The 23,129-nt window shown below is 37.7% G+C and overlaps 1 protein-coding gene across 4 annotated transcripts in view; it reads left to right on the top strand.

Moving 5' to 3' along the window:
• Positions 1-20,924: 20,924 nt before the first annotated feature.
• The window catches only part of VWDE (von Willebrand factor D and EGF domains), a 76,242-nt gene continuing 74,037 nt past the window's right edge, over positions 20,925-23,129 (top strand). For 2 of the 4 annotated variants that reach the window (XR_001116476.2, XM_030823082.1), the window contains exon 1: positions 20,931-21,205. Coding sequence is in view for 2 of the 4 variants with exons in the window: in XM_030823082.1 (XP_030678942.1) it covers positions 21,148-21,205 (58 nt within the window). In the remaining 2 variants the exon portion in view is untranslated. Of the gene's footprint in view, positions 21,206-23,129 lie in introns of all 4 variants that reach the window. The other 2 variants (XM_030823083.1, XM_003252569.3) reach the window with 2 other exon arrangements.

The raw sequence follows: 23,129 nt of genomic DNA, 5'->3' as shown, positions 1-23,129 counted from the left end.
ACTGTGTCACATAACTCTTTAAAAAAGTGTATTAAAACGTATGGTTTCTTGTTTTACAGCAACCTAGCAAATGCTGATTCTAGAAAAAGCCAACTTAAAAAAGCACAAAAGCTTTGCATTATTTTTACTTGCCCTTGCCTCCCACCTACCCCGACTCAATGGCAGTTTTGAAGCCAGCAGCCTGCATTCTCAATAAAAGACCCTGGTTCCTGGTTCTGGAAAGGGCATAGTAGTAGAACTTATTCTTAAACATAAATATTATTACTTTATTTGGTAGTTTTGGCCTGTCGTGTAGCTTCCTGGAGGACGGATTCAAGGTATTCACCTTTGTTTTGTGCAACTCAGAATTCTCTTAGGGCAGAAAAATGGCTGAGCAGAGTACATTCCTCAAAAACATTATAAATGAAATGAAAAACTTCATGCCATCTGGGGTGAGAGAGTTCAGTTAACACAAATAATAGAAACTCTAAAAGCCTGGGGAAAAATGTGGAAAGAGTTATTTGGGGAAAATTAGGGCATTGAAAAGTGCTAGTATACTGTGGAATTTATAAAGCCACATACATTCCCAGGGAAAAAGGATGCTAAGAAGAGACCTGAGAAGACCTTCACCGCTGGCTGAAATTTAGTCTCAGAGCAAGCAAGAAGTGACAGATAAGGAAGCACTGTGAAGGCCTGGCCAACCATTGAAGCATTGCCCCAACATAGAGCCAATCTATAAAGCCTGGAAGAATTTTTTTCCTTCATTTTTTTTCTTTTTTTTTTTCTTGTTTTGTCTTTCTTCTTCTTTTTTTCCCAGGATTTCAGGAAAATCTCTTAAAAACACTAGCTAACCACAGGCAAAAAGAACAGAGATTCCTGAAACCATATATAACAAAGAATATAAACCATACAAAAACAGTACAGAAAAGTCACTAGATGAATAATCACAATTCTCAGAAAGCTACAGATCCAACATGAGGCATAAAAAGAACCTGATTTCTATAGTTAACACATTGTAATATTCAAAATGTGTAGTTTTCAACAAAAATTTATAAAGAATACTAAGAAATAAGAAAATATGGCCCATTAATTGGAGAAATTAGAAAGAACCTGATTTCTATTCCTGATGAAGCACAGACATTGGACTTACTTGACAAAAACTTTAAATAAAACTGTCTTAAATATGCTAAAATTGTTAAAGAAAAAAAGAAATTGGGGTTCTGTTCCAAGATGGCCGAATAGGATCTTCTCTGGTCTGCAGCTCCCAGCATGTTTGACACAGAAGACGGTTGATTTCTGCATTTCCAACTGTGTTACCTGGTTCATCTCACTGGGACTGGTTGGACAGTGGGTGCAGCCCACAGAGAGCAAGCCAAAGCAGGGCAGGGCGTCGCCTCACCCAGGAAGCACAAAAGGTAGCGGGATGTCCCTTTCCTAGCCAAGGGAAGCCGTGACAGACTGTACCTGGAAAAACAGCACACTTCTGCCCAAATACTACACTTTTATGGCGGTCTTAGCAAGTGACAGACCAGGAAATTCTCTCCTGTGCCTGGCTTGGCGAGTCCCACGCCCACAGAGCCTTGCTCATTGTTAGCACACCAGTCTGAGATCAACCTGCAAGGCTGCAGCCTGGCTGGGGGAGGGGCATCCGCCATTGCTGAGGCCTGAGTAGGTAAACAAAGTGACTAGGAAGCTCAAACTGGGCAGAGCCCACCACAACTCAGCAAGGCCTACTGCCTCTATAGACTCCACATCTGTGGGCAGGGCATAGCTGAACCAAAGGCAGCAGAAACTTCCACAGATTTAAACGTCCTGTCTGACAGCACTGAAGAGAGCAGTGATTCTCCCAGCATGGCATTTGAGCTCTGAGAACAGACAGACTACCTGCTCAAATGGGTCGCTAACCTCCATGTAGCTTAACTGGGAGACACCTCCCAGTAGGAGCCAACAGACCCCTCATACAGGTGGGTGCCCCTCTGGGACAAAGCTTCCAGAGGAAGGATCAGGCAGCAATATTTGCCGTTCTGTAATATTTGCTGTTCTGCAGCTTCCGCTGGTGGTACCCAGGCAAACAGGGTCTGGAGTGGACCTCCAGTAAACTCCAACAGACCTGCAGATAAGGGAATGTGTTAGAAGGAAAACTAACAAAGAGGAATAGCATGAACATCAACAAAAAGGACATCTACACCAAAACCCCACCAGTAGGTCACCAACATCAAAGACCAAAGGTAGATAAAACCACAAAGATGGAGAGACACCAGAGGAGAAAAGCTGAAAAGTCTAAAAACCAGAGCACCTACTCTTCTCCAAAGGATTGCAGCTCCTCGCCAGCAATGGAACAAAGCTGGACAGAGAATGACTTTGACCAGTTGACAGAAGTAGGCTTCAGAAGGCTGGTAATAACAAACTTCTCTGAGCTAAAGAAGCAGGTTCTAACCCATCACAAGGAAGCTGAAAACCTAGAAAAAAGGTTAGATGAATGGCTAACTAGAATAAACAGTGTAGAGAAGACCTTAAATGACCTGATGGAGCTGAAAACCATGGCATGAGACCTTCATGACACATGCACAAGCTTCAATAGCTGATTTGATCAAGTGGAAGAAAGGGTATCACTGATTGAAGATCAAATTAATGAAATAAAGCAAGAAGACAAGATTAGAGAAAAAAGAGTGAAAAGAAATAAACAAAGTCTCCAAGAAATATGGGACTATGTGAAAAGACCAAGTCTACGTTTGATTGGTGTACCTAAAAGTGACCGGGAGAATGGAACCAAGTTGGAAAACACTCTTCAGAATATTATCCAGGAGAACTTCCCCAACCTAGTAAGACAGGACAACATTCAAATTCAGGAAATACAAAGAACACCACAAAGATACTCCTTAAGAAGAACAACCCCAAGACACCTAATTATCAGATTCACCAAGGTTGAAATGAAGGAAAAAATGTTAAGGGCAGCCAGAGAGAAAGATCAGTTTACTCACAAAGGGAAGCCCATCAGACTAACAGCGGATATCTCTGCAAAAACCCTACAAGCCAGAAGAGAGTGGGGGCCAATATTCAACATTCTTAAAGAAAAGAATTTTCAACCCAGAATTTCATATCCAGCCAAGCTAAGCTTCATAAGTGAAGGAGAAATAAAATCCTTTACAGACAAGCAAATGCTGAGAGGTTTTGTCACCACCAGGCCTGCCTTACACGAACTCCTGAAGGAAGCACTAAACATGGAAAGGAACAACTGGTACCAGCCACTGCAAAAACATGCCAAATTGTAAAGACCATCAAGGCTAGGAAGAAACTGCATCAACTAACAGGCAAAATACCCAGCAAACATCATAATGACAGGATCAAATTCACACATAGCTATATTAACCTTAAATGTAAATGGGCTAAATGCCCCAATTAGAAGACACAGACTGGCAAATTGGATAAAGAGTCAAGACCCATCAGTGTGCTGTATTCAGGAGACCCATCTCATATGCAGAGACACACATAGGCTCAAAATAAAGGGATGGAGAAAGATCTACCAAGTGAATGGAAAGCAAAAAAAAGCAGGGGTTGCAATCCTAGTCTCTGATAAAACAGACTTTAAACCAACAAAGATCAAAAGAAACAAAGCAGGCCATTACATAATGGTAAAGGGATCAATTCAACAAGAAGAGCTAACTATCCTAAATATATGTGCACCCAATACGGGAGCACCCAGATTCATAAAGCAAGTCCTTAAAGACCTACAAAGAGACTTAGACTGCCACGCAATAGTAATGGGAGACTTTACACCCCACTGTCGTTATTAGACAGATCAACAAGACAGAAGGTTAACAAAGATATACAGGACTTGAACTCAGCTCTGCACCAAGCTGACCTAATAGACATCTGTAGAACTCTCCACCCCAAATCAACAAAATATACATTCTTCTTAGCACCACATCACTCTTATTCTAAAATTGACCACATAATTGGAAGTAAAGCACCCCTCAGCAAATGTAAAAGAAAAGAAATTATAACAAACTGTCTCTCAGACCACGGTGCAATCAAATGAGAACTCAGGATTAAGAAACTCACTCAAAACCACACAACTACATGGAAACTGAACAACCTGCTCCTGAATGACTACTGGGTACATAACGAAATGAAGGCAGAAAGAAAGATGTTCTTTGAAACTAATGAGAATAAAGACACAACATACCAGAATCTCCAGGACACTTTTACAGCAGTGTGTAGAGGGAAATTTATAGCTTTAAATGCCCACAAGAGAAAGCAGGAAACGCTTTTTCTCTTAATAAAAATATCAGCTCCCAAAACATTTCTTTCCTAACAGAAAGCAACCTAGAAAAACAGACTTGCAAGCATTGATATGCAAGCCACAGGCTTGCATATGTAAATGCAGGTGGCTAAGAGCCAGGTCAACCCAATATGATGGTTCCACTACTTTTTCTTTGTTGTCAAGAGTGCGGACATCATGGTGTTCAGCCAAGTAGAGGCCACGTGTATGGGTATCATAGCGACCAGCCAGGTAGCCACATTTACATATTAAAAGATTAGGGTGGGAGGGCCAGTTTTTTTGCTGGCTAAGTGAATGACACACCTGATCAAATCAATCCCCTGGGCCCTATGCAAATCAGACACCACCTTCTCGAGCCTCCCAATATAACTGCCAGCTTTCTGCTGGCAGGCAGGGTTATTCCATTCGGAGCCCTCCTCCCTCTGTACAGGAGAGCTGTTCTCTTCTCTCTTGCCTATTAAACTTTCTGCTCCTTAATCCACTCCACGTGTGTCCATATTGCTAATTTTCTTGGTGTGAAACCAAGGACCCTGTGTGTTTCCCCCAGACAACGGAGCCATATCACTATCAGACAAAATGGTTATAAAACAAAAATATGTTACAAGCTACAAAGAAAGATATTATATATTGATTAAAATGTCAACTCATCAAGAAGAAATTTGATATTGGAATGTGTTGAAATAGAGTGGTGGTGAGTCACTAAAGTTGGAGAATGAAAAGATGATGAATTCAGCAATATAAGAATGTCATTCATAATCTATGTAAATAACTCAGAGATATTTCAGATTCAAGGATAGAAACCTGTGGTCCAGATGCTGAAGTCCTCAACAAATGTAAGTAGACAGAAAGTCAGTAATGAGAGGAGGTAAAGAGTGTGTTTAGATCTCATGATCATCAGAGTTGGGAATCAGGATATTTTAAAGAAAAAATTTAATAAGAGAGACATTGAAAATTCAAGAGAATGCTGACACTGTAACTTTTCAAACTTGGTCTAATGAATGCTTTCCTTAGAACTGCAACACGGAGCGCTTTCCTCATAAGCAGTGTGGCCATACAGAGACAAGAGGGTAGAGTAAGGATTCAATGAAGAGTTTGAGGGTAAATGAGCTCAATTATAAAATGGGGTTACTGAGGACACAAAGAACATTGCTGGGGGGAAAAAGGATTAATTAGCAGAAGGAACAAAGAGACAAATGAAATAAGGTGGGGGCAACAGAAGGATTATTGGGTATGGCTAATATTTTGTTCAGGGGATTAGCTGGCTCCTTAACTTTGTCTTGGATATTGTCAGATGGCATTCAGCTTTCATTCCAACTTCCTGTTATTCTCCTTTCTTGTACCACAGCAGCTAAAACAATGAAATGCTTTGCGTCTACTACCTGCTCTAGGTAGTATTCCAGGTGCAAATTGGATTCCCACCATTTGACTTACTCATGTGGAATTTGAGAGGCACATGTGAAGCCATGTTCATCTTGTTGCTGCTTTTATGTCTCCACACAGAAAAGACTATGGAAAAGTAGGTTTTCTGTAGCAGTGCTCCATTCCAGTGCCCCGTCTTCAGTTTCATTGTGTCTAGGGGCATTTTAGTGAGGGTGGTGGCCAGATTCTGTTCCATTTTCCATTCACCAATGTTGTAGCCACTGAGAGCTGTATGAGTGTCTGTCTGCAGGGGCATTGAGAATTTCATCACATTCCTGACAAGGGCAGAGGTAGTAGCTCTCACATCAGGTCAGATCTTTGTACTCTGAAATGCCTGGGACCCAGTCTACATTATGTTTCTCAGCCCTTGCAATAACTTCATGATCATTCAATCCTTCTATTAAATCCCTTTCTACTTATAATATCACAGTGTTTGTTTCCTGCAAGAACTTTGACTAACACAGCCTTCTCACTATTGTTAAGTGACTCATGCATTATCATCTCTGTCTCAGCTGAGCACTGAACAAATCATGGCCTGCATAAGTATCTAAACAAAATATACAAATATCAATATTTCAATTCATTTGAAATGTTAATGCAATTAAGAGAGGTAAAAATTTAACTGTGTGTCCAATTTGGCACCTACTCTATTGCTTTTAGAGATTATCATTAGCAATAGGTCATACTGATTTATAAGAGCTGATCACTGTTTGGAATTGGGGTTTAAAGAGAACTATTAAAAAGATTTTTTTCTGCTAGTACTCCCAGGAATCTTCTTGTTCATATCCTGCCTCTATATAGTGTGCTATACATTTGATTTTAAGAAATGAAATCTGAACATAATAATTTATATTCTTTTGAAACCTTTCTTCATTTAATTCAGATAATATCCTCTATCATCTACAAAATCCTTTTATTATAGTGTGTTAGTGACATATGCTTTTTCATGACAGCCTGGAGTTGAAACTATTATTCAATAGAAACAATTTGTGGTTCTGAAAATATAATGAACAGGAAACTCAGTTCCCTAGTGCAAGACTAGGAATTTTCTTTGGTAGTTAAACGAGAAGAAAGAGGTGTTTTCAAAGGCTTCATTTTATTTGAAGTCTATCATTAAAGCTGTTGCTCAACATGATAATTTACAAGAATCTGCACGTTTCCTCAACATGACAATTTTGTTTGGTTTCATTTTACAGTAAATTATGTTTGTCTCTTTGCTTATTTTGAATTATAGTTTCTTCCTCATCCAGGTTGTGTCAGAATGTTAAAGGTGAAACTGAGATACAAAATGTTTCATGTTCACCTGGCAGATAAGCACTCCTATATGATTTGATTTCACATGGAGAGCTACAATCTCGTCCTTGGACACTTCTACAGAAACCCATATTGTTATTTTTTCTTAATTGCAAGCTAAAAAATTTTAGAAACAGTTCTGATTTATGTAAAAATTTTTGGAGACATTTATTCTATAGACTCAGAAAGACACAATACATACATGTGCATGGTCACACTTACCCATTGAAGCTAATTAGACCTGCGTTTTTCTCCCTACCTCATATCAACATTTTAATTCCAAACTAAAATTTAATAATAGCTCTGTTTATCAGGTGATTACCTTATGCCAGGAACTGGGCTAAGTACTTTTCGTTCACTATTCCATTTAATCCTGACCACTGCCCTGTGAGGTTTGCATTCATTTCTCTTATGTTACCAGTGAGGAAGCTGAGACATAACAGGGTCCAGAGCTGACATTTCCAGACGAGGTCTGCTCAACACAAAGTCAGCACCCATAACTGCTACATAATTAGCACAGTTTTCTTCCAAAATCGAAGATGATGTGCTAGTGAAAGTGCATTCCAACAATGGGGTCAGAGATCAAATGGCAGCCTTACTCAAGAAATGACAATTTCTTTAGAGACCATTATTCTAAGTGAAGTAACTCAGGAATGGAAAACCAAACATTGTATGTTCTCACTCAGAAGTGGGAGCTAAGCTATGAGGACACAGTGGTACAAGAATGATACAATGGATTTGGGGGACTTGAGGGAAAGGGTGGGAGGGGAATGAGAGAAAAAAGACTACACATTGGGTACAGTGTACACTCCTCAGGTGATGGGTGCACCAAATTCTCAGAAATCACCGCTAAATAACTTATTCATGTAACCAAAACCACCTGTTCCTCAAAAACCTATTGAAATAGAAAACAACAATAACAACAGCAGAAATAAATGACAATTTGTGTTCTTTCATCTCTTACCGATAAAATGAGGACTTTGATCTTGAGCAGAGGTTGCTAATTGGCAGCTGCTCCCTAGAGTTGCTTCTTAGGTCTGAACATTTCTTTTTTCTTTGTTTTAAACTAATTGCCAAATTTCACAATTGGAGTTTTTCACAAATGTAAAACACTAAAATTCAAAAAGAAAAAAAAGTTTTGGCTTTTATAAAAAAAGATTATCTGGCAAAATAGACCCAAATTCTGTCAGTACAACAATGAGCGGGTGGTAGCAGCTGTTCCCTTTACATGGCCAATGCATTCTTCATGCCACAGTCCCCACCTCTCCCAGCTGCCTTGCACCAAACCATTGATACACATTTGTCCCCTGACTTACCTCTGTGGACATCTAGATATCCATCCTACCCTCCAGCCATTTTTCAAACTTGTTTCTGCAGAGCTGGCAAAGCCTTTGATACATACACTTTTCTTTACATAGATTATTCCTAATCTTAAAATTAATCTAGATGACTTTTCCAGCTCTAAAATAGGTAACTTGGATTCAGATACAGATTTTTTTTGTATTTTTATTAGGCAGATTAGAAAATGCAATATTAAGGTAGGTTTGAAATGATTTTCAATTTAAAAAAATCATATATTTGGAAATTAAGGAAGAAAATTTGCTATGGAAGGCAAGTAGATAACAATACAAGTAATATTTTAGGGATCCATGCAGGATCTGCAAACTATGTCTCACAGGTCAAATTGACTGCTGTCTGTTTTTGAGAATAGTTTTATTGTAACAGCCACACCTAGTCATTTATGTATTGGCTATGACTGTGTTTCCTGTACAATGACAGAGTAAAATAGTCCCAACAGAGACTATAGTGTCTACAGAGCTTAAAATATTTACTATTTGGTCCTTTGGAGAAAAATTTTGCCAAACATAGAGAAAAAGTTGGGCAGTACCCATAGATCAATGATTCTGGCTCAGTTTGGAACTAAGTATTTAGACTTGCTAGGGCTAAGTGATGACTAGCATGGTGATTGTGACCATTTAGATCTCATATTCTAGTTGGTATATTTGCTCTGTCACAAACAACTGAACAGGATATTTCAGTCACTGTGCTTGTAAGAAATACAGAAATATACAGAAAGTATCTCTGTCAACCATTCAGTATTTGACAGACATTATGCTAAGTATTATACATAAATATATGTTGTGTATATTTATAATTTTATTTAATTTTTACACCACACCAATGATAGGTATCAGTATATTTTCATTTTTCAGATATTAATAGCTTTCATATCATGCTTAATGTCACATTTACACTTGGGCATCAATGTAAAAAGGTAGAGAATCATAAGAGCATATGATAGGAGGGGGGTTCTTACCCAGGCTTTGTGTTCAGGATAGTTTGCTAAAGGTGATGTATTGGCTAAATTATAAGAGGTGAGTAGGAGAAAACAGGAGAGAGGGAAACAGAGACAGAGAGAGAGAAAACAAAAAACAAAAAATCAGAGAATGACAGTGAGAGTGAGAGAGAGAAGAGAGAGTGAGAAAGAGAGAGAATTTGTAAAGGCCATATGCCATCTCTAAGTTTCCTGAACATTTCTTATAATTTCATTTTCCTCGGGCTACAATGAAAATATATACTGAGTTAATGGGTTTTCACTGATAGGTACATGATAGATAATAACAATAACAAAAGCTTCAGCCATTTATTGGACAAGTTCCGCATGCTGTACATGCTACAACTTCATGCGTATCGTTGGGTTTAATCCACAACATACATTTATTAGACAAGTACTGTTATTAACTATTTTACACATAAATAAAGAAGTCAAATGTAAATCAAGTATCTTGTCCAGAGTTACCTGGGTGAAAAGTGACAGAGCTAGCTGTCAAAACAAAAGTTTGATTTCAGGACTCGTGATTGTAACCACTGCACTGAACTTCCTCACATTGTTCAGTCTCTTCAGTATAGTGCAGTAGCTCTCCTAGCAATGGGGTCCTGGAAGGTGACTTTTCATGTTGAGATTTCACATTCTCCAAATGTGAAGATATATTGGGTTCAGAGAATCAGTATTGTCTTAAAGCCTTTCATTGGGTAGAATTTTAATGCCAAATGCCTTCCTGTGCATCACGCAGGGTCAACAGATTCACAATATTAGATTCAAAATATTATGTTACAGAGGTGAGTATGGCCATCAATTAGATAATCTTGAACACTTCTCTATTTTGGTATTAATTGGTTATGAGCCTTATTTTACTAATCAAGAAATAAATTTTATGAGTTGTTAAATAACTTGCCTAAAGTTATCTAGTTTTTAAAGTACTGGATCCCAATCTTGAATTCAGGTTTGCCAGTCCAGTAATTTTTTTTCATCTAATGAGAATTCACATATATGCACTAAATATTAGGAAATTCAGGAATTTAATTAAACACACTAAAGCCTTTGGTTTTCCGTTTAGTGTTATAAGCAGTATGAGAAGTCTGAAAGGGTTGCTAATAGGCAAATCATTCATGTAGAAAAATAGAAATATCAGCAATTTTGGTAAGATATTCAGGTGCAATATTTATAAGAGTTTTAGAATATTTTAGAGATTAACTTCAAGATATGTCATTCAAATTTTGCCCAAACAGAAATCTTTAAGATATTTTACTTAACTTTATTTCATGTAATATCAAATGGAACCACAAAAGACCCCAGATAGCCAAAGCAATCTTGAACATAAAGAACAAAGTAGGAGGCATCACACTACCTGACTTCAAAAGATACTACAAAGCTATAGTAACCAAAACAGCATGATACTGGCATTAAAACAGATACATAGACCAATGAAACAGAATAGAGAACCCAGAAAAATATCCATACATTTACATTACATTCCACTCATTTTTGACAAAGGTGCCAAGAGCATACATTGGGAAGAGGACAATCTCTTCAATAAATGGTGTTGGCAAAACTGGATAGCCATATGCAGAAGAATGAAACCAGACCCTTATCTCCTACCATATACAAAAATGAAATCAAAATGGATTAAATACTTAAATCTAAGACTTGAAACTATAAAACTGCTAGCAGAAAACATTGATAAAATACTCAAGGACAACGTTCTGGGTAAATATTTTTTAAGTAAGACCTCAAAAGTCCAGGCAAGCTAAGGAAAGAGAAAAATACAAATAAGACCTCAAAAGCCCAGGAGATCTAAGGAAAAATAGAAAAATGGAAAAAATGCTTGATTGCATCAAGCTAAAAATCTTCTGCATAGCAAAGGAAACAACAAAGTGAAGAGAAAACCTACAGAATGAGAGAAAATATTTGCAAACTATCCATCTGACTAAAGATTAATAACCAGAAAATATAAGGAATTCAATGGCAAAAAAACCCAAAGTCTGATTAAAAAATGAGCAAAAAAAAAAAAAACCAAAAAAAGCCTAAGTAGACATTTCTCAAAAGAAGACATACAGATGGCCCACAGGAATATGAAAAAATGCTCAACAACACTAATCATCAGAGAAATGTAAATTAAAAAAAATTAGATATCATCTCACCCCAGTAAGAATGGCTATTATCAAAGAGACAAAAAATAAGAAATACTGGCAAGAATGGAGAGAAAAGCAGAACTCATATACTGTTGGTAGAAATGTAAATTAGTACAACCACTATGGAAAACAGGATACAAATTCCTCAAAAAGCTAAAAACAGAACTTCCATATGATTCAGCAAGCCCACTACTGGATATACATGCCAAAGAAAGGGAATTTATATATTGAAGAGATATTTTTACTCTCATGTTTATTGTAGCCAAAAATTCACAATAGCCAATATTTGGAATCAACCTAAAGTACCCATCACTGGATGAATAGATAAAGAAAATATGGTATATATACATGATAGGAGTACTATTCAGCCAGAAAAAGAATAAAATCTTGTCACTTGCAGCAACATGGATGGAATTGGAGGTCATTATGTTAAATGAAATAACATAAAGACAACTATCATATGTTCTCACTAATACGTGAGAGCTAAGAAAGTGGATCTCATGAAGATAGAGGATATTTTAGTGGTTACCAGAGGCTGAGAAAGGTAGAGCAGGGGAGTGAATAAAGAGGGGTTGATTAATGGATACAAAAATGCAGGCAGATAGTGTAATCCCAGTTACTCGGGAGACTGAGGCAGGATAATTGCTTCAACCTGGGAGGCAGAGGCTGCAGTGAGCTGAGATTGTGCCACTTCACTCCAGCCTGGGTGACAGAGGGAGATTCTGTCTCAAAAGCAAACAAACAAACAAACAAACAAACACCACGCAGGCAGATGGAAGAATGTACCTAGTGTTTGATAAATTAATAGAGTGATTATAGTTAACAATAACCTACTCGAAATAGCTAGTAGAGAATAATACTAGTATATTCCCAGCATAAAGACAGAAAAATATTTAAGGTAATGGATACCCTAGTTTCCCCAATTTGATTATTATACATTATGTGACATGTCAAAATATCATATGTACTCCAAATATGTACATCTATTATGTATCAATCAAACAATTAAAAAAACAAAGAAAACAAAAAGCATCAAGTGGAGTGCATTGATATTTCTGAGGTAATCAGTTTTTAAAAAAAATACTTAATATAACATTGTAGCTAATACAGTTTCAAAATTAAATCATGGGGAAAAAACAATACCTAATGTTTTAATAAAACCATTCTAAGGAACTTTTATTTTGGAAAAGAATACTTAGAAGCTGAGAACAAATGAGAACAAATACTTACAAGCTGAGAACAAATTTTTTTCCATATTAAAACAAGTTTGTTTGGAGTACACCATGGAAGTGTTTTTTGTTTTTGTGTGTGTTTTTTTTTTTTTTTGAGATGGAGCCTTGCTCTGTCACCCAGGCTGGAGTGCAGTGGCGTGATCTGGGCTCACTGCAATCTCCATCTCTTGGGTTCAAGCGATTCTCCTGCCTCAGCCTCCCAAGTAGCTGGAACTACAGGCATATGCCACCATGCCCGGCTAATTTTTGTACTTTTAGGAGAGACAGGGTTTCACCATGTAGGCCAAACTGGTCTTGAACTCCTGACCTCAAGTGATCTGCCTGCCTAGGTCTCCCAAAGTGTTGGGATTACAGATGTGAGCCACCACACCTGGCTGGAAGTTTCTTAAACAATTAAGCAAAGATTTTTCTTAAAAAAATCTTTTTTTAAGAAAGATTTCACTTCACTTCTAGAAATCTACCCAAAATAATAAACATATAGGTTCACACAAAGACTTACATTCAAATGTTTATATCAGCATTATTCATAATGACCAAAAAGTAGAAAGAACCCAATATTTTCATTAACTAATGAATGAACAAAATGTGATCTAACCATACAGCAAAATATTACTTACCAATAAAAAGGAATAAAGCACTGATAAATCTATAACCCAGACAATATCAAAAAGTGAAAGAAGCCAGACACAAAAGAACATGTATGATTCTATCTATATGGAATGTCCAAAAAAAAAACGCCAATATATAGAGAAAGATTATTTGTTGCCTAGGATTGGAGGTTGGAATGGGGAGTAATTACAAGTTGGCATGAGGTTTATTTTTAGTGCTGAAAATATTCCTTTTTTTTTTTTTTCATTTGAGACAGGCTCTTGCTTTGTTGCCTGGGCTGGAGTGCAGTGGCACAATTTGGGCTCGCTGCAACCTCGACCTCCCAGTTTCAGATGATCCTCCAACCTCAGCCTCCCAAGTAGCTGGGACTACAGGCACATGGCACCATGCCCAGCTAATTTTTGTATTTTTTGTAGAAGCAGAGTTTTGTCATGTTGCCCAGGCTGATCTCGAACTCTTGGGCTCAAGTGATCTGCCCACCTCTGCTTCCCAAAGTGCTAGGATTACAGGCGTGAGCCACCAGGCCCAGCCAAAAATGTTCAAAAATTAAATTGTGGTCATGTGTGGTCAGCTCTGTAAGTATACTAAAATTCATTGAGTAATACACCAAAAACAGGTAAATTTTATTTTATATAAACTGCATCTCAACAGAACTTTAAAAAAATGAGATTGTATATTCTAAAATATCTGGCTCATTTCAAACTGAATTAGGGTGGGTTTTTGGGTCAGCAGGACAAAATTAAATATGCTTATATCTATGAGATTGTTTTGTAACTATAACTATCCATTTCTAGTTGCAAACTATCCATTATATTACAAGTTATAATTATGAGATTCAAAATGCTTTGTGATTTAGAAAGTGATGAAAACATAAATCATATAAACAAAACAGAAATGTCACATAGCTTTACCACCTGCTACAATGTTTTATTTAAGGCTTGTAAAAGAGTAAATAACATTCAAATAAAGCCATGACACTTACTAGCCAGAAACTTTGATTTCAAAGGCATTTTCTAATGTATACTTCAGATGCAAACATTGTTACTTTCTAGTATATATAGAGATAGCTGTTTAAAGGGAAATATACATCTTTTCCATCTACATTCAAAGGAACTTTAGTATTCCAATCTCATTTTAAAATCACAATGTGGAAAATGCTAAGTTGAAATAAGTTAATTTCTTTATTAAGAGAGCCATTTAAAAATTGCTTTTATTAAATAAAAATGTCAAAAACAAAACATCTGAAAAGTAATTTCTTAGTCTTCTGCAAAACATTTGGTATCATGGGTTTATTTTTCCACATTCAAATACTCCAATTTTATAGTAAAAAGAGCCTATTGCAATTATATAGTACAATTCTCTTATTTTTCTGGTGTGAAAACAATGCATTAAAGGTTTCTATTAATTTTTTTCCTGATAAATAAAATTTATGTTTCTACTTTTTGGGCTAGCTAAATACTAGTACATTAATGTGTGGTAGATAGCTGAGGTTTTGAAATCCTAGCTGTGGTAGACCAATAGCAACCTGCTAGTCCCCAATATGTCAAAGTGTAAATCCCAGGAGTTTGTGAATACATTATTTTACATGGTAAAGGAACTTTGCTGATGTGACTAAGTTAAGAATTTGAGATGGGAAGATTATCCTGGATTATCCAGATAAGCACAGTATAAACCCAAGTTTCCTTATAAGAGAGAGAAAGGAGGATCAGAGTCCAAGAGTGATTTAAGGAATAAAACAGAGGTCAGGAAGGAGAGAAGATACTATGTTGCTGGTTTTAAAGATGAAGGAAGGAGCTATGAACCAAGGAAAGCAGGAGGCCTCTGGAAGCTGGAACAGGCAAAGAAAGGAATTTGCTCCCTGGAGCCTTCAGAAGAAATGCAGGCATGTTAACATCTTGATTTTACCAGTGAAATTGACTTCAGTCATTTATATTCAATATTGTATTGATAGCCAAAACAATTAGGAAAAAGAAATAAAATGCATCCAAATAAAAAAGAAGTAAAATTATCTGTTTGCAGATGACACATTTTATATAAAAAACCAAAGCCTCTACTAAAAAACTGTTAGAACTAATAAATGAATTCCATATTCCATAAAATTGCAAGATATAAAATTAACAAACAAAAATCAGTTGTGTTTCTACACACCAAAAAGTATGAAAAAAATTTTTTAAAATCAGATTTACAATAGCATCAAAAAATAAAATACTTAGAAATAAATTTAATCAAGGATGTGAAATATTTGTATGCTTAGAACTATAAAATATTGATGAAAGAAATTAAAGAAGACAGAAATAAATGTGAAGATATACCATGTTCATGAATTAGAAAAATTAATATTTAAAAAATATTCATAATACCCAAAGCAATCTACAGATTCAATGTAATCCTTATCAAAATTCCAATGGTATCTTTCACAGAAATAGAAAAAAAGCAATTCTAAAATTTATATGGAACCACAAAAAACTCCCAATAGCAAAAGGATTCTTGAGCAAGAGGAACAAAGCTGGAAGCATCACACTGCTTACCTTGAAAATACATTATAAAGCTATAGTATACAAAACAGTATGCTATTAGCGTAGAAACAGACATATAGATCATTGGAACAGAATAGACAGCCCAGAAATAAATCCACCATTTACAGTCACTTCATCTTTGACAAGGTCTCAAGAACACACAATAGGAAGGTATAGTGCCTTAATAAATGATGTTGGGAAAACTGAATATCCACTTGAAGAAGAATGAAATTGGAACCTTATTTCACACTATACACAAAATCAACTCAAAATGAATTAAAGATTTAAGACCTTAAACTACTAGAAGAAAGTATAGAGGAAAAGTTTCTTTCTTATTGTATATATTTAAGGTGTACAACACTGTGTTTAGATATGCATATACATAGTGAAATGGTTACTATAATTAAGCAATTTAATACATTCATCATTTCAGAAGGTTACTTTTTCTTTTTTTTTTTGAGATGGAGTCTTGCTCTGTCTCCCAGGCTGGAGTGCGGTGGTACAATCTCTGCTCACTGCAACCTCTGCCTCCCAGGTTCAAGTGATTCTCCTGCCTCAGCCTCCTGAATAGCTGGGATTACAGGCGCCCGCCATCACGCCCAGCTAATTTTTGTATTTTTAGTAGAGATGGGGTTTCACCATGTTAGCTAGGATGGTCTTGATCTCCTGACCTCGTGATCTGCCCACCTCGGCCTCCCAAAGTGCTGGGATTATAGGCATGAGCCTCCATGCCCGGTCCAAGTTTACTTTTTTTTTTTTTTTTTTTTTTTGTGGCAAGGGCGCTTAAAAACTGCTATTTTAACAAAAATCCTGAAGACATCAGTATTATTAACAACAGACCTTATGTTGTACATTAGATCCCTACACTTGTTCATCCTACATACCTGCAACTTTGTATTCTTTGATCTGCACATCTCCTTATGCTCCCCTCTCCTCTGCCCCAATAACTACTGTTTTATCCTCTATCTCTTTATTTTTTTAAGATACCACATATAAGTGACATTGTGCAGTATTTTTCTTTTTGTGTCTGGCTTATTTCACTTGGTCTGAGCAATATGCATAAGCACAACCAAATATTTAATAATTTATACTTTCAAACAGGTTTTAGACAATATTCTTTTGGTTGTAAACAACAACGGCAAAACAAATTCAAAGTCACTTAACCTTAATTTATAGGCAGTGTATTGGGGGTATTTCGGGGAACTCCAAGACAGGAAACATAGGCAGTCCTCGAAAGATTCTGGAGCTGTTGAGTGGAAAGCCATCAGGAATTAGCATATCTCTCTTTCTGTCACTGTCTGTCTGTCTCTCTCCCTCCCTCTCTGTCTGTCTCTTTGTGTGTGTGTGCACGTGTGCACGTGTGTGGGTGCTTTTCTCTGTTTCTCTATTCTCACATGTTGTTTCTCACCTCACTTTCATTTTGGTTGTCCACTTTTGTCTTTTTCCTCCCTTAGCTGATCAGTTTTCATTACTCGACCACATTTATAGCCACATTCAATGAGTCCTCAATGTTGCCCATAGGTTATTGAAAACTGCGATGTAAAGTGAAACAACATGTAATGAAACCAGTTTTACTACAGACAAATTGATATCAACATGAATTAAATTACTATACCATATTTCTGGTCACAAAAACATCACCAACTTCTAAAAAAAGACCAAAATGCTTCTAATACTAAACAGTGAAATAAACTATACATACATTGAATAAAGATTAATGAAAACAAGATAATTATTTACCTCCTTACTCCAGTTCAGGATCACAGGTGGCCAGATCCTACACCAGGAGCTCAGGGCATGAGGTGTAAACCAGCTCTTTTCAGGAAGCCATCCTACCGCAGGGCGCACTCACATACCCAGCCACAGTCACTCAAGCAGGGCCTATGTAGACATGCCAATTCACCTAACACAGAGAGTTGAGAAGTGGAGGGAAAGGGGAGTACCCAGACAAGACCCACATAGACATGGAAAGAACGTGCCAATTCCACATAGACATTGGCCCCTGCTGGAAATCGATTTTTTCCATCAATGTTATAACAAAGTGACGTTAAACAAAATGACCAAGGACCTGCTGTATGTTTTAGCCTCTGCTTCTGAGTGTACTTGTGTTCAGCTCAAGTAAACCCTAGGAGCAATCCTATCAATTTTACATTTCTGGAAAAGGGCTCACTCATTTAGTAAAACATGGGATGAGGAATTCGTATGTTACATAAATACATATTTTCCAGGAAGGTTACTCCAAACTATGCAGACACTGTAATAGAGTAGTGCCAAGAAATGATGCACCTTTATATAATAAGATATAAGAGAAAGTATAATTATGTAGAATATTACCCTTGTTCTAATAACAGTAAACTGTTACATTCAACCATAATAGCTACTCTGGACAAAATGCTATTCTGAGTTCTCTTTCTCCAGATGCTCTTCCACGCTCACAGCCACACACAGGCATGCACACACACTTTTGATTCTTTAACTCTACGGGGTACTATTATTGTCATTTCTATTGTACAGAAAAATGAGGTTAAGAGGAGCTGAGTGTGCTGTTCAAGGTTACACTTCTGATAAATAGGTAGCAGAGGTAGAATTACAGCCCAGGTGTTTTTAACCTAGGGTTTGTGAACTTAATCACTGGGTTTTTCTGCCGCTTGAATTTGGTATTTTTTTTCACTCAAGCCCACATTTTGTAAATTAACCTGACAAAAACTGAGTTATCTCCTTTTCCTAGAAAATTATCACTTGAAAATTTTCTCCTATTAATCTTTTCTTTTAATTTAAGCTATACTGTACTTATTAGCACTTGGCTTCATTTCTTCTTCCCTCTGACATTCTTACTATTTGTCTCAGTGATATTTACTGCATTTTACAAGTGCTGTCAGTCTCTATATTGCAGGGTACCATGCATCCATTGTTTTTAATGTTCAAAAATATAAAAAAGAATTATACCAATTTTTGATTAACTTCACGAGACATAGATTAAAATATTTTTATTACTTTTTGTTTTCCATACAGTTCTATAACTAATTTTTTTTTTTTGATGGAATCTTGCTCTGTCACCCAGGCTGGAGTACAGAGGAGCTATCTTGGCTCACTGCAACCTCTGCCTCCTGGGCTCAAACGATTCTCTTGCCTCAGCCTCCCGAGTAGATGGGACTACAGGCGAACGCCACCATGCCCATGTAATTTTTTGTGTTTTTAGTAGAGATGGGGTTTCACCATGTTGGCCAGGCTTGTCTTGAACTCCTGACCCCAGGTGATCTGCCTGCCTCGACCTCCCAAAGCACTGGGATTACAGGCGTGATATAACTAACATTTAATTGGTACATTCTTGCAGATCCAAGCCAGGTTACTGAGACTTGAAAAAAAATTCTTAAGTTGCTTTTAGTTTTTTCCATCTTAACTTACTTGGAGGGAAGTTAGGTTTTGGTACAAGTCTATTGTAAACTCATAAACGCATAAACAATCGAAAACTGAAGAAAAAAATAAGGCCCACAATACTTGAAATTGTATTTTGATGGAAGTCAGATAAGTAATGTTGTCCTCCAAGAAAGTATAAAAGTTTACTACATTTGTATAGATACTGCTAGAAAATAAATTCACAAAAGACCTGCTATGATTTGATTCACATCAAATTACTTTGTTCCTGGTGATTTCACAAATAGATTGACAAAACTGACATTTAATTTCTGTCTCTGTTTTATTAGAATTTTTTAAGCAGAAACAAAAGACTTACTGTACACTAAGAAATCTCTGGGTTTTCATTGTGCCTACATTATATTGCCCTTCCATACTTAGGCCTTAAGATAAAAATCACCTGCCTACCGTCCACCAAAAAGTAATATTTTATTTTTAATCCAGAAAATTGGGTGCCCTTGCCGCACTTGAAAGAGGGCTACACACAAGTATTCTGTACCAAAAAGAAATTATTTTCCAATATGGGTTAATATTTTTACTATGGAGATGATAAGTTTTAAAATTTTATATGGTAATTTACCTTTTAAATTAAAAACAAATAATTATATACAATTAAAAAAATACTTGTTTATGCATTTGGACACCTCCTGTTTCCACCACCATGCCTAGGCCAACCTTGAACCTCCAAATTTGTGGGTGGAACCTTGGTGCCCACTTGGACCCCCAAACTATCCTCTTCAGGTAAAGGCTGTGTGAGAACCAAGTGCAAGGTGATGGATGGGAGACTCAAGGAATGAGACAGCCAGGGAAAAACTAGGAGAGTGAGGTTTCGTTTTCAGACATAAAAAGATGTATAATCAGTTGAAAAAAGGACCCTGTTCCTCTGCAGAGGCAACCACACTTCTGAAGACCTTAGACCTGGCATGGTGGCTCACGCCTGTAATCCCAGCATTTTGGGAGACCGAGGGGGAAGATCGCTTGACTCCAGGAGTTCAAGGCTCCAGCGAGCTGTGATTGTGCCACTGCACGCCAGCCTGGGTGACAGAGTGAGACCCTGTCATGAACAAAACAAAACAAAACAAAACAAAAACGAGGTTGGGGGAAGACATTGGAGCCCTCTGATCTTCTAATAACTCCCAGGTCAACCTTGGGAGTCGTGTGGCCATGTGCTAAAGCGTCCTGGGACAACTGTAAGAGCTCTGGGAATCACTGGCAAATACATGTGACAAACCTCATGGTTTGGCTAGTGTCTAAATGCAGTCCTTTCCACTTCTGAAAACCTGTCACAGAGGCAGAAGAAAGGGCATCTACTGTTGCAACGTTAGTGTCTACTCCCTCCTCCTGTCGTTCATCACTGAGATCTAAGGTGACAGGAGCATCTTCAGCGCCTTCGCCTTCGGGTGCAAACCAGCAGCGCCAATTACGCAGTTGGGAATCCGTCTGCAGATACAATCATGGGAAACTGCCCCTTCCAACGGAACCTCGTGAGGCTTCTTTTATGGGAGGTCCATCTGAGCAGTTTCTAGGATTACCAAGTTTTCATACAGCCTCTGTTAGAACAGCAAGACGCAGCGCGCCGAGAGCTACATCCCTGTAGCCTGACTCCTGGCTGTGCGACTGCACGGTGACATCCAAGGCGGCGGAGCCACTGCCAGTACACGCTGGGCTATGGGGACAGGTTGGGCGTGGCTTTCAGGTCAGCCGGCCGCCAAAATGGGAAGGGAGGAGTCGCAGATGGACTGCGCGAAGGCTCTATCCCAAAAAAGGACTGGCTGCGCCCCAGAACGAGGACGCGGAGCTTCCCTGTTCCAAGCAGGAGCAGACTGAGAAAATCCAAGAAAGGAGGCCCGAGGGGCTGCGGTGGTCCCATCCTCCTGGCACCCGCGGCCCGGGCTCTGCGACGCCCTTCGCCCCACCCGCGGAAGCAGCGATGCCTGGCGGAGCCTGGGCGCTGGCGACCGCGCTGATGCTTCTGGCCCCGGGGGAAGGTCAGCGAGGTAGGGCGCGCGCCGGTGGGCGTGCAGGGGCGCCGCGTGGGCGGTGGAGGGACTAGCCTAGACTTTTTGGATGACTTGGGGAGCGTCCCTGTGCGTTTTAAGGCAGCAAGCGATGTTTGTTCCTCACCCACCTCCGCTCTGTCCCTCCGCTCTGTCCCTCCGCTCTGTCCCTCCGCTCTGTCCCTCCGGTGTCTTTAAAGTGGTCGATTTCCAGCCTGTTACTCTTCAGTTGTCTTTTGCGCACATGTCGTTGTTGCCTCCTCTTACTCTACGATCGTTGGTTCTGTTTTTGGTTGTTTCCTGCTGTTATCCTGCTCTTTGAAGTCATTGTAATTTACTGTAAGAAACTTTCGCCGGATCTGCAACGTATGCTAGCCGCAAGTGGACCTGAATTCTCAGAACAGAGTTGAATTCCATACTGCACGAATTCCACCTCCAACCCGACCCTCAGAAATAATTCATTGGTGAACATGTTATCCCTACAATAAATCACCAAGTTAAGTTTTGTATATCCGTATTATACTGTATTATGGTTTTTGTATATATATGTTAGAATCAGTTTTGCTACTGTAAAAGAGGTCTCTGTGGAGCGAATACTCCCCTCCTACTTCTTTAATCCATGACAAAGAACACTTAGTTTAAACTACAGTGAAGTTAAACCAAAACTACTTTCATTAACCCTTCCTGCTTGTTTTTTGTGTTCATACAGATAGGAATATTAATGAAAGGTGACTTGTTCTTATATTGCAAGTTTCCTTACGTTTTTCAGAAATAAGTCTGATCTGTGTTCAACCACCTGCAGCTTGAAAAAACATTATGTACAACATTTATAACAGTCCAGGGTATAGTTTTGTCTTATCATTTTTTTATCTTAACCCATTTTACTGATGTAAGTTTGCTTTGTAAAAGGGAAATACAAACACTATCCCATACAAAACTTAAAAATAAAATATTAAAATCAAATTTATTATTTTCTGCAATGATATTTTTTCTGGTCCTTCTTTGGTTTGCTTACAGAGTTACTAAATCTTTATGAATAACTTTAAAAAATGCTTGTAATAACAGTTAGATACAGTTATAGTTAGATAAATATTTCCAGGAAAAAAATGACCAATGTTTATAAAGGAAGATGATTTCATGTTTACTATAGACCACATAACCCTTTTTTGCCTCTATATAATAGCTTTGTAATCTCTCTACTGAAGACAAATATTACCCATTACCAAGTTTTAAGTTCATAACATTGGTAACACTGATAAGTTCTTTATGTTTAATGGAGTAAAACTAGAAGACGAGGTGAATGGAAAATACATTTATTGAGACTTCTTTTTTTCAAATAGCTTTAGTAAGATGTTCATATACCATACAAATCACTTACTCAAAGTGTGCAACTCTATGGTTTTTCATTTTCACAGATATGTGTATATTCAGAGTATATTTACAGGTATATGCGACCATGACCACAGTCAATTTTAGAACATTTTTATCAATCAAAAAGAAATAGTATCCCCTTGGCTATCATGCCCCATGCCTGCTATCACCCTCCCTTCCTCCCCAGCGATAAGGAATTACTAATCTACTTTCTGTCTCATCGCATTTGCCTATTCTGGAGATTTTATATAAACTGAATCATATAATAGGTTGTCTTTTGTTACTGGCTTACTTCACCTAGGCACAGTGTTGTCAAGGTTCATTCATCTTGTAGCATGTACCAGTACTTCATTTCTTTTTAAGATAGAATAATGTTCCATTGTGTGGATATACTATATTTTGTATGTACATTCATTTGTTGATGAACATTTGAGTTGTTTCCACAATTTGGCTATTATAAATAATGCTGCTATAAAGCACCGAGGTACAAATTTTGTTTGGATGTATGTTTTCATTTCTCTGAGATATATGCCTAGGAGTGGAA

Source organism: Nomascus leucogenys, chromosome 11, assembly GCF_006542625.1.
Source record: "Nomascus leucogenys isolate Asia chromosome 11, Asia_NLE_v1, whole genome shotgun sequence".
NCBI lineage: Eukaryota > Metazoa > Chordata > Mammalia > Primates > Hylobatidae > Nomascus > Nomascus leucogenys.
The sequence above is the reverse complement of the archived record's forward strand: the minus strand, read 5'-3'. Positions and strand labels throughout refer to the sequence as shown.